General features: G+C 32.3%; 1 protein-coding gene across 4 annotated transcripts in view; it reads right to left on the bottom strand.

Annotated features, from left to right (window-relative positions):
• Positions 1-12,617, bottom strand: part of CNKSR2 (connector enhancer of kinase suppressor of Ras 2) — a 274,247-nt gene that overhangs the window by 126,438 nt on the left and 135,192 nt on the right. For all 4 annotated transcript variants that reach the window (XM_035000627.1, XM_035000611.1, XM_035000620.1 and 1 more), the window contains exons 7-8: positions 11,245-11,304; positions 8,202-8,270 (exon numbers count right to left, since the gene is read on the bottom strand). In XM_035000627.1, coding sequence (XP_034856518.1) covers positions 8,202-8,270; positions 11,245-11,304 — 129 coding nt within the window. The remainder of the gene's footprint in view (positions 1-8,201; positions 8,271-11,244; positions 11,305-12,617) is intronic.

Below are 12,617 nucleotides of genomic sequence, written 5' to 3'. Positions count from 1 at the left end.
AATCCAACATTTTATATCTGTGACTGCCTCTTTCTTTAGCAAAACAAGCTATGTGGAGGAAATGTCATATTTATAAACATTTCAGAAGTAATGAATTTTGATATACAATATCTTTCAAAGATCCTAGAACTATAAACCTTGAGTACCAATCTAGAAACTTCGCCTTCACCTAAATTTATTTTTTTCACAAAATATTAATGAGAAGGTCTTACAATATTAAATTATAGTATATTTGGAGATATCCTAATTCTGCTCTTCCATTCATTTACTGAGTAGAAACAGAGATTTGCCCATGGTTCAAATATAAGTGAATATAAGCTGAAAGGTATACATTTGGTTAAGTAACTACACACACAAAAAAATGATTTTAACTTCTAGCATGAAGTAATTTAAATAGGTAATTCACAGTATTCAGAAATGCCCTAAGGTGTAACTATTTTATATAAAACCTTAGTATTGATATTTTTACAAACATTAGTTTAGAAAAGGTAATCTTGGGGAAGAGAAAAGGAACAAGCATTTGAAAAGAAGGAATATGGAAATTAAAAGTTTTATTTTCATTAGGGGAAAACCCCCATAATTTTACATCTTTATTCATTAAACGACTCTTCATCTCACATCCTCCTTAACTTTAAAAGGCACTTATCCAGTGAAGTAAGAGGATGCCAAGGCATTTGTTTTTTAAGGCATTTGTTTTTTATGTGGCTTAATTTTACTCTGAAGCTTGGACCATGCTGAGTTGCTCACAATTTGATTTACATGTATGTTTTTGTACTTAGTATTTTCATGTGAATTTCAGAGAGTCATATATACAACGTGTGTATATATTTAAAGAGAAAGCACATTTCTCACTGCTATAGAATGAACAAGTAGTCCAAGACAGAAAGCCAACTTGAGGACTACAGTAAACTAGTACTTTTACCTATTGCACACCCCCTTCCTAGAGTCTTTTCCTCCATAAACAACAAGTTCTGTAGAGCTACATCAGAATTTCTTGATTGGCTCATGCAGAAGCTCATGGGAGGAAGAAAACAGTCATCATTTTTTTCCTTTACGTTTTACGACTCACCCACATAGTTTTCACCAAAAGTGACACATTTGCATATCCTGTTACTTGCATCATCTCCTGTTATCTATCACATACCCTAACTGCAGCCTTTCTATCACTGGTGTCTCTGCTTCTGTGACCGGCTGATTTAAAAACTGTGGGTACAGTTTAGCATTTTGAGCATACAGCTCTCTTTCCCTTCTTCCATTTCCATATGGTATTTGGTAATGTTGTGGTCTCTGAAGGCCAAAGGTTTATTTTGGAGGCTTAATGGTTTATATTTGTATATGCTATAGAAAACCGAATCAAAGCCAATGTTATTTTTATTTCATTCCAAAACATAAAATTGAGTGAATTTGAAAGCCTCTGCTAGGGAAAGATGGAGGAAGAAGACAATCACATTACAGGGAAAGGCTTTTGGGGAAAATCTTTGGTCATATAACAGAACCTCATCCCCCCACCAAAATCAAGGACATATTTTAAAAGAACCATAATAATACAGGTTTTTAACTAAAAGTTTTAAAGATATTTACATGGGTTGAATTTTAAAACAATTTTGTGTTTACATATTAGGAAATTATTATATTTCACCATTCCTTCCTATATTTCATTTCTGTTCTTGCAAAGATACTGGAAATACACATCTTAAAATAAAAAAGAGTCTTAGTCAACAAAACTAAAGGATGAAACAAAGCACTGTTATCTAAAAAATCTATAGCTCCTATAGATTTTTATATATTATATTATATATATTATAAGAATTCTGAGAAAGAATAAAGAAAACATCTGTTCTTATGAAAAACCATGCTTAAATTTAATTTGGGACTCCAAATGGAAAAAAAAATTAAAAGTAACCCAAACCATGCTATTCAAAAAGTGACATGCTTAAAAATGTACAACTTTTGCTATGAATATCATTTACTGTCAGACATTTAAGACATGTTTACCTGAAAATATAAGCAAATACTGCAATAGACGTCTATATGTATCAAAACAAAACCAAAGCATGTGTATATATGTATATATATAGCTAAATAAACAGCAATATAAATCTTTATTAATAAAAAACTTAATTTAAGAACTTCCATAATGGCTAAAAATACTTTCACTGTAGCAGTTATCTTTAGAAATCATTTTACCAGAAATCCAACAACTCAGACAAAAAAGGTAACTTAGTGTCAGCTCCAAATGGGGCCATACTGAACTCTCTCAGACATTTGTTTCAATTTAAAAAAATTCTTTATTGTCCAGTATTAGGGTAATAAGATGAGAGAAATGTAAAAGTAATCAGTGGTTACACTACCTAAAGTTTCAGCCACCAGGCTGATCAGGATATTAATTTAGAGGATGAAGCCTATATTTGAATCCTAGGGCTAAATAACCTAAAAAGAATTTGAGATTGTTATCATTATCTCTTGAATTTCCTGTGTTATGGTGCTCTAACATGTTTCCCTTTCATGCAATAATTTTTATCTTTTTCAGTCAGTTAACTATTATCTACTAATTGCCCACCCCACAGAAAGTATATTAGGCAATTGTGACTGGCTGACTTTTTGCCTTTTCCATACAGGTAGGAAAAGGGCTGAAGCTATTGATACTGATTTGCAAGTGAATTGCACACTTAATAAGCCAAAGCAGGTAAGAACATCAGCCAATAGATACATTTGAAACATACAAAATAATCACTTATAAAAAAAACTTCTAAAATTCCATGGAAAATAACTAGATCATATTAACTGTCTGTTGATACCAAAAGATGTATATATACTACTAATAAAAATAAATTGGGAGTAACCATTTTCAAAGGCAATTACGTTTTCCTGGTGAAGGTAGTAAGAAGTATAGAATTAAGAAAGAAATAAGTCAGGATGTAGAAATCTGCTGAAAAAATAAATTGGTTAATAGCGATTTACCATTATTAAGGCATCATACAACTTATCTCCTTTATATAAAGACTTAATATAACAAATTTCAGTTGGTAATAGAAAACTCACAAAATATATTGGATAATAAAGTAATGAATTGATTTCTCTAGGCAAAATAAAATATTATATAATTTATATCAATATGTAGCACTTCGAAACCAGTTTCCACACATTCTCATCAAATCTACAATGTTTAATGCAAAATAGAAGAAAAAAAACCTATATTAATCTCATAAACTACCTACCATATAAGGCAGAACCTGAAATAAAATATTACTATGAATGGTTGAAATCTATGATGCATTGTTTCCTTTAATTTTTGATAAATAACTCTTCATGATTTTTTTCCCTTCCAAAAGAGAACAATTCCTTTCCTGTTTTAGGATACCAATTTCTTAGAACCCTAATAGAGTTATTTTATGGTATTTTCATAGTCATTCATTAAGCAATATGTTAAATGCCATGCTAATATATTCAACCTCTGTACTCCAGCAAACATCTTGGGTTTACAGGAATAAGATATGAGGTATACCAGAAATACTGCTTTTTGAGGTCTCAGTTTTCAATATTTTGGGCATAAGGAATTATAAGATAAATACTTCCTCATTTGAGAAGGAAGAACAAAAGAAAATAGGCAAGAATAAAAAAAGTGAACAAGATGAAGAATGGAGGAGAAACAGTCAAGTGAGAAGTGATGAGGATGGTAAAGGAAAGGAGAAAAAAATGGAATTAGAAAAAAGAAAAACCTTAAAAAATAAAGACAACAATTTAGTAAATTTAAAAAGACAGAGAGAGAGAGAAAGAAAGGGAACATCTGGTGTTAGTCAATATCATGATATTGATTCCATTCAATAAGCCACTCCTTCCTGCTGAAGTTCAGGGACTGGGCGGTAGGGTGAGAGGGAGGGGAGGGGAGAGCTGGGCTTTAATGGGTCACCACATTCTGTATCCATTCTGATGATGCTGGCTTCCCTTGTAAACAATACTCTCCTGTTCTGGGGTTAAAGGAACAAGAGGGTGAGGACAAAATCAAAAAGGAGAGACTAGAGGTGAGAATAAGAGAGAATAAGGAAGACACCTTTGAGAATTATATAAATGAATTTAGAATGACTTCTCCAGATGACTCAGTAGTCCTTTAATATGTTCCCTTTCCCCAGCCCCCACTGCCACCACCTGTAAGTCTTGTTGAGCAATGTTTACCATTTGGTGGGTAATAAAAAACACTAGCTTATAGTACTCATCTTCCATTTCTCACTAATCAATGTCCTACATCCCAACTATTTGCTGTAATCTATCTTTTTGACTCTCCCAACCTAGTTATTTTCCACTCCAGTAGCCTTTATAGAAACATATAATAAACCATTTCATGCCAGAATGTAGTCACCAGGTTCCAGAAGACCTTTCAGAATAATTGTGAATATGTTTTAATATTTACACAAAATGAAAGGAAATTTTCCAAATGCTGCATTCAACCACCACATACCCCACTCCTTTTAACTGATATTCCTAAGAAGAAAATATCTGTTTTTAGTATGGATAGAATCTTTAAAACACTTACACACCAAAAACAGTATTAACAAAATTTAACAGATTCATTAGGAATATGCCTCAAAAGATTTAATAACTATAAGTAGTCTCATCAGCTAAAAATCATGTTAAAAGTGCATCGTGAGGGCAGAGTTGCTGGTTCAAACTATGCCGAGGTATCTCCCAGAGAGAGGGATGTAGTGGCAGATGAAGTGGAAAAAATCTTGGGAGATTCCAGCAGCTTTGAGGAGTTGGATCTTCACTGGCGGGGAAGACATGCAATGGGACTCAGTCTGCTTTGCTTGGATGTTCATGATTTTTTCTTCTTCCTACCTGGCAGCCACAGTTTCTCAGCCACAGAAGTATGTTGATTTGAAAAGCTTAAAAGCCATTTATAATAAAGAATATAGCAATATGAAAAAGGACATAAAACTTCCAGTTTCATTTCAAATAAGAAAATATACTTTTTAAAAAGAGAGCAAACTAGAAAATACATACATCTAATTGGACATCTTGAACACATACCATACTAGCAATTTCAAAAAAATAGTATTTGAATTCATCTGTGAATCATTCAACTTTCTCAGACCCTTAGGGAAAAATTTCAAGATGCTTTTCTATGTATTTTAAAATAAGAAAAGTTGTCAGATTTTATATTGTATATTACTACCTTTAGCAGTAGGAAATTTTAGAATTACAGAAAAATACTAACTGGGCTAATAACAATCAAAACATAAGATTGAACATTACTCTTCATTATTGAATCTAAATTGGTATAGAACAATATTGGCAATTATCTTGCTATTCTGGTCAATTAATTACTGGATTAAAAAATAATATTAAATAAGTATTTCAAATGTATTAGGCCACTCCTTAATGTAATTATTATATCATAACCAACCCCTAATGTCTCTGGTAATTAATGGAGGGACAGAAAGGGCAATTGTAGACTACAAATAATTTATACTTGTTTCAACTCATTTATTTACCTACCAAACCTTTTATAGTAACAAAACCCAGATAATTTCCATTTCATCACCTCTGTATATTGTCTAGTAAGAAGTTAAAAGCACTGTACAGACCACAAAGGAGGCAACAGCAAGAAATAGAGAGCAGACTAGGCTGCATTTAATAAAATGAGCCATTCTTACACAAATAGGCCTTTCATTTTAACACAAAGAAGACAATCTGGTAATTGATTACATTATTAAGGAAGGCTACTTTTAGGGAATTCAACATATTCTCCTGTCAGAGAATGTCTCTGTTATCATCCAAAATCAATTTGTAGGTTCTAGTAGCATTCTGCCAAGACACCAGACTCCAATTGGCCCAAGAGTTGTTGTAGGTAAAAGGGAGGAAGGTAGGTTGGAAAGTTAATTTTTATTGAGCTCTTAATGTGTGCCTGGCATTGTGATAGGTGTTTTACATATATATCTGAAGGAAAGGAGTGAGGAAGTAGCAATAAAGTTAAATTTCTAACCCATTTCTAATTTCACTCCAGCTGATTCACTGCCCTAGTTATGTAAATTCTCACTTCCTTTCCTCTTCTCTTACCCTTGGCTCCCCTCCCCCTTAATCTCTCACTGAATCCTGAGTTTTACTTACATGATCATTAGAATTCTTCTCCTTTTGCTTGATAATTGTATAATTTGAGTTTGGGGAGGTAGTATAATAAAACTGAAGGCCTTGGAGTCAGAGAGCCTTGAGTTGCAGGCGAGTTAATCATTCTGAGTCTCAATTTCCACATACACCTTTTTTGTCTAATTATTTTAAGTAGTAAATGACATAAAATATGTAAAGTACTTAACATGATGCTTGGCACACTGTAAAAACTTAGTAAACGTTGGCTATGGTTATTATTATTATAAAAAGATAAACTGATACTTAGTTACTATGATTCACTTAAAGCCAAAAGTCAATTTCAGAGCAAAAACTGGAAGCAAGTTCCCCCAACATCATTCTGTGTCACTTTCAATATTTTAGAATATTCCTGTGATGCAAAGATGTATTTACACATTCTCACAGTATTTATGTATCATCAATCTATATAGATTTTATTAGTTCACTTGTAGTCCCTTAAAGACTTTCATATTCGTTTGGTCAACATCAAAATCTTTGCCCCACAAAGAGTATCCTTTAAACAATTTTATTTTTCATTAGAGACTAATTCCACCCACTTAGAACTGACCAACTGGAAATTGGTCCAACTATTGAACAGATGTCATATTTGTTCAGGTCACATTGCAAAAATGGAGGCAGCATAAACATTACAAGAGGGAGAAGCTGCCTGTCTACTGAAGCAGCTGCTTTATCCCACTGCCCAAATACTCATCATAGGGGACAAGAAACTTAAGTTAGGACAAACACTTTGTATAGTTTCTAGTAATGACAACTTTCTCATTATCAAAACTGTCATAGTGTGGAAAGGCTTTGCTGATGACCAGAATTCTGCATTAATTATTATTAACCTAACACCTGTATGCTTAATTTTTTAAACTTTCATTAATTTTTATTCACTTAGTTAATGAACTCATTGAAGAAACAGTGTAATTTTAATTATCAGTGTTCAGGAGCCTCTCCACAATATCATAAAGTTGTCAGTTTACTCAAATCCAAAAATGAAATGTCTTCTGCCTTCATACCAGAATCAGTGAGAAAGACTGGGAGTTTTTCACACCAGTCTTCTTATCCCCAAAATATAGACTTTCCTTTTAATAGTTTCTTCTATGACTAGAACAGGCAAAAACAAATTTAGTTAAAAGGTACAATAGGAAATAATTATTCACTCTGAAGGATTAGTGAGCTATAAGTAGAATATTTACCAGAAAAAAACCCCACATTTTTTGCAAATGAAGTTTATTATATTAATAATCAGATTATTTTAACTTCATTTGTTTTAGAGAATATACTTTATTTTGGCAGATATAGAAGAAGAAAGTAAATCAACTGAGACAGAAAACAGCCCAAAGTGAAAATTATATGATGTTCATTTTCTAAAACTAACATTAAAGAAAACAGCCCTTGGAAGTCTATCCTAGACACAAAAATGCCACTGTCAAGATCTTAGCCTAGAAAGGGATTCATGAGGTTCACAGAGCAAGAAAATTTTATGAACTTATTTAGTTACATGAAATAGTTTTAAAACAAAAACTGTAGTCTTCTTTTGGGAAATGAAGACCCAATTTGGCTATTAATTTTTAAATTTGTTTAAAAAATCAACATTTAAAATAAACCAATCTACTAGACACTTCAGTGAACAAATCAATGTTAAAGTAGATGAATGAACGTATGCCCTTACAAAACATACCTACTATGAAATTCCATAGTTTGTAAAGTAAAACTTAAAAGTTTTATCCAGAAAAGGTTGAATTTGTGTGCATCATCACTTTAATTTTTAGCCCAAAGTTATTATCTCAGGTCATGGGGTATATGACATTATCCTGCACCTGTCTATATAGAAATGCATATCTAACCTCAGCCAACACCAGTATTTCCAAGCCTGGTATTAAAACTATGGTTTTTTAAAAACTATGCCTTATCTTCTGTCAAATAATTAAGAATATTGATTCAGCTATCTGAAACAAGGCTATTCAATCATTTTGTACACAAACAGGTATTTTTATTTCATTGATATCCTTTTAAAGCTTTAGCAGATCTTTATATTATTTCCTCCCACTGACTCATAAGGTAATTATACATACCACAGTCTGATGATTAACTTGAATCACTTCATCGCCAGCATGGATTTTCTTGCACCGATCTGCAGGTGACTAAATTTAACATAATGGAAATGATAAAGAACATAAATTTTATCACTCATTTCTTTTCCCTGAAAATACTACAATAAGTTCACCTCTTTAGATCAAGAAATTATTTAATCTTGAAAAAATTAAACAAAAATGACTACTAGTATTTAATATACTGTTTGCGCTCTACAGATAACTAATAATAGAAAGTAGGACTTACTTTAAAAACTGATTTCCAGTTTATTTTTTCTTCATTTCCAATTTCCAATTATTTCAAAACAAAGAAGTCTTGAAACAATATTAACCTCTATTCAACAAATTTTGAAATTCACAAAAGAATGATCTATCATAGGTCAGAATTCAAGGTAAGATAATATCCCAGAGAATTCCAGTTACTCAAATAATAACGCAAGTATACTCTTAAGAGGGTAGTTCATCTAGGATATGAACTCAACCCTCAGAATGGTATCATAACAAGAAACCAATGTATTTTTCTTCACAGCACCTTTAGGAGGTAGGCATATTATCAAATCAGACAAGTACCATGCAACAATTCTGAAAAGTGTGTAAATCATTACTATAATAGGGTTGTAACTATACTCAGTCCCTGTGCTATCTGGCTTACAATTGATCTTTTTAAAGGAGAGTATAGAAGAAAAATATCAAGCCAATGGTTCTAATCATGGTATAAAAGAAAATGATAGTTGGTATATAAAATTGAAAGAAACTGAAACAACTTCTTTCCCAGATAAGTAAAAAAGGGAATAAGTCATATAAATTATAGACTTTCAGTGTTAAATGGGACCCTAGAGATCATTTTGTCTAAACTTCTCATTTTACCTAAAAGAAAACTAAGAAACTAGGGTAGAGCAAAGCAAAATAACTTAACCACTTTAGTGAGCAGATTTACTAAGACTCAACAGAGATCTACTAATGATAAATGACTGAGGGTACCAAAAATAGTAAAACATTTTCAAGAATAAAGAATTAAATGATAAGCCATTAATATATGGTTCATATCTAAACTATTCATAGAATCAATCTTTCTTTGACCACTCACCCATTTATCAAATATTACTGAGTAATTAATATGAACAGTACATAGTACTCCACTTTTTTAATAGACCCCAGGCAATACAGAGATGCATTCCTATAAATTCTTCAAGATATAGTTCAAAATCATTTCTGTGATTATTTCTCTAGTTTCATTGGCAGCATTTATGATTCTTTCCTTTGTCTGTCTACATAAATTTAAGTACATGTTTACACACATAAACCCCTAGTTGCATTCCTTAGGAACAGCAAACTAGTTTAGTTTAAAAATTCCTTCAATACCTAGCCCCATGCCTGGAACATAGCAGACATGAAACAAAAGTTTGTTACAAGAACAAGTGAATAAATGAATGATTGGAGGAATGTACAAACAAATGAGAATGATGAATCAGTGATAGGAGTATCATTACAGTATTTCACTGCTTTAAAAATTTTAATTGGTTGACAACATACATATTACTGATATTTCTGACCCCGTATTTAATACCAAATGTAAAGTCAGTATAGCAATCCAACTGCAATGTACATTATGTATTTCACTATTCTCAAGAAACCAAGAGAAGTTAGTGGGAAAAAAGCAATAAATGATTAAAGTAGTAAGTGAATTACGTTAATTTTTTTTAAAAGAAAATGTTGGTAAAATATTGAGATCTATGACTACTTGACATTAACTAACTCCACCCCAGTCTTCTTTGAAGGAACACAGCATAAACATGTAATTTGTCAGAATTTCTAAAAGAAAAAAAAAATTCAAAGCTCAGCACCTGCTTAAGAGTAAGATGGAAGTCTGGGACAACCAAATGGAGGAATAATGATTTATTACCCTATTCAAATCTATTTTAGTGATCATGTTCAGGCTCAACACAATCACTTCACATTTCTGTAGCTCTTTATTGCATAGCCTTTCACATTTATTAGCTTATTTTCACATCAACCTAGTGAGGTATGTAATGCAGATAATATTTCCAGTTTACAGTTGAGGAAACTAAAGCAATGGCAGGGTAAGTGACTTGCCAAAAATTACACTGCCATTAAGATGCAGAACTAATTGTAGGTCCTAGGCCTAGGGATTCTGACCCACTGCTTGCAGTGGTTCTCATACTTCAGCATGTCTTAGAATTACCTGTTAAAACAAAATCTCTTGGGGCACCTGGGTGGCTCAGTTGGTTGGGCATCTGCCTTTGGCTCAGGTCATGGTCCCACCATCCTGGGTTTGAGCCCCACATCGGACTCCCTGCTCAGTGGGGAGCCTGCTTCTCTCTCTCCCTCTGCTGCTCCCTCTGCTTGTGTTCTCTCTTGTGTACATGCTTTCTCTCTCAAATAAATAAATAAAATCTTTAAAAAAAAACCCCAAAATAAAAAACAAAATCTCTTATTAAGAAACAGGCTGGTCTCCAGAATTTCAGATTCAGTAGTTCTGGCGGGGGGGGAGGGGGGCAAGAATATGTATCTCTAACAAGTTGCCAAGGGAGGCTGATGCTGCTGATCCAGGGAGGGACCTCACTGTGAAAACCAGTGAGTTATACCATGCTGTCACCTCACTGAATTAAGCTGAATTATAATGCATATTCAGAAAGCGTGAATTATCTGATGTTTCTTTCTTACATAAGTTTCTTAATATAACTAAACTATTTGATAGATGGAAGTTGATTCTTTTAGATGTCACAGTAACTTGTCATGAACCAGAAAATACTTAACAAAGACAAATCTCTGGCTGTGAACAGAAAACATCTGATTTACTCTAAGTAAATAGTTACTCTAAACTAAATAAAATGATTGAAATTCTTCCCAAACCAGCACTTACTAACTCAATGTGTCCTTTTAGTTTTTTCCTCTTAATCTGTTCATGTCCTCAGAAGTCAACCTCAATTACATTGAGATATAGAAGTTGTTTAACAATAAAAAGAAAAACACACCCTATAATCTGAAATGTTATAATACTTACATTTTCTGTAGTTCCAGTAATTACATGGAGGCCATCATACGTTGATTTAATATACATACCCTAGAAAAAGACAGCATCAAAAAAAAAAAAAAGTGAAGCGACTGGAATGTTTTCAAGTATATTACACAATCATTTACAAAAAAATTATCCTATCAAAATTGCCACATGCTCCATGAATCCATATTCAATAATGCCACGTTTAAACTAGTAAAAAATTCCTATCTGAATGTTCTGGTTTCTAAAGTTTGCCCGAAGAAGCCTATCCTCAACTTAATCAAATAACTACTTGGTAAGTAAATTGCCTGTGAAACTTATAAAATGTAGCATGGTAATTCAATATTCTGAAGAAAGAACGCACCTTACTCCCCCAACAGTCCTTACTATTTGTTCTGTGGCAAAATAAAAGTAATAATGGGAAATTCAAATATTGGTTATTAGCATATTATACTTGATACATATTACACAACAAAAAGTAGGTTTCTACAGAGCCACTTCAACTACAACCAACTAGAGACAGAAGAGTGATAAAATATTGCTAATGTAAACTTTTTTCTCCATCTCTTTTGTGAAATCCTGTATTTCCTGCCTTTATTTTCATTGATGAAGTTTTAATAATTATATCCAACACTTCTATATCAATAATTAAGAGATAATGTGTGGCAAGCCCTCCTCCTAATAAAAAGGGTGAGATTCCATTTCCCATTTAAATAAAGCCATTTTAGAAAATGCTTTATTACACTTTAAAGATTATCTAGAAATCCTGAAATTATGTCAGCTTTATGAGCAAACAAAAACTTTAAATTATGGACAGTGGGAGAACTTGAAAGGGAAAAAAATCACAAGAAAATATTCACATTGTAAATGTTAAAATATTTTCATTTAAGTAAAAAAAAAGATGGGAAAAAAAGAGATTTTTCTTCCTCTCTAAGGAAGATTGTTACTTTTCTCTTTGGGAAAAAATTACCCAAGTTTTACTTACACAAGTGCCTTGCATTTCAAAATATTGATTAAAAAATAGAAAAATATGAATTTTAATGAACTCAAAGTCTAAAATATAATGGACTTAACAATAACCAACAATATTATTTCAGAAAAGCATTAATTTTAGCACTTATATAGACAATTACTATAACGTTAATTTCCCATACCTTTAGGTTAATTATATATTTAGATAAGTGAATGTATCTGTATTTCATTGGAAATAAGTAAGAAATAAAAACAAGAAGCAGTAAAGTTCATGGGATGGTACTATTAAAAAACTGGGTAGGCGTGAATTCTGAAGTCATTTCAGTAATGTCTCATGTCTAAAATGTTGGTGCCTGTTCCAAAAATGGATAAGCCTGGATCACTAACGTGAAAGAAAATGAATGTGA

This window comes from Mirounga leonina, unplaced genomic scaffold, assembly GCF_011800145.1.
Source record: "Mirounga leonina isolate KUSES-001 unplaced genomic scaffold, KU_Mleo_1.0 Mir_101595, whole genome shotgun sequence".
Classification (NCBI taxonomy): Eukaryota; Metazoa; Chordata; class Mammalia; order Carnivora; family Phocidae; genus Mirounga; species Mirounga leonina.
Note: the sequence above shows the minus strand (reverse complement) of the source record. Positions and strands in the feature narration are given on the sequence as shown.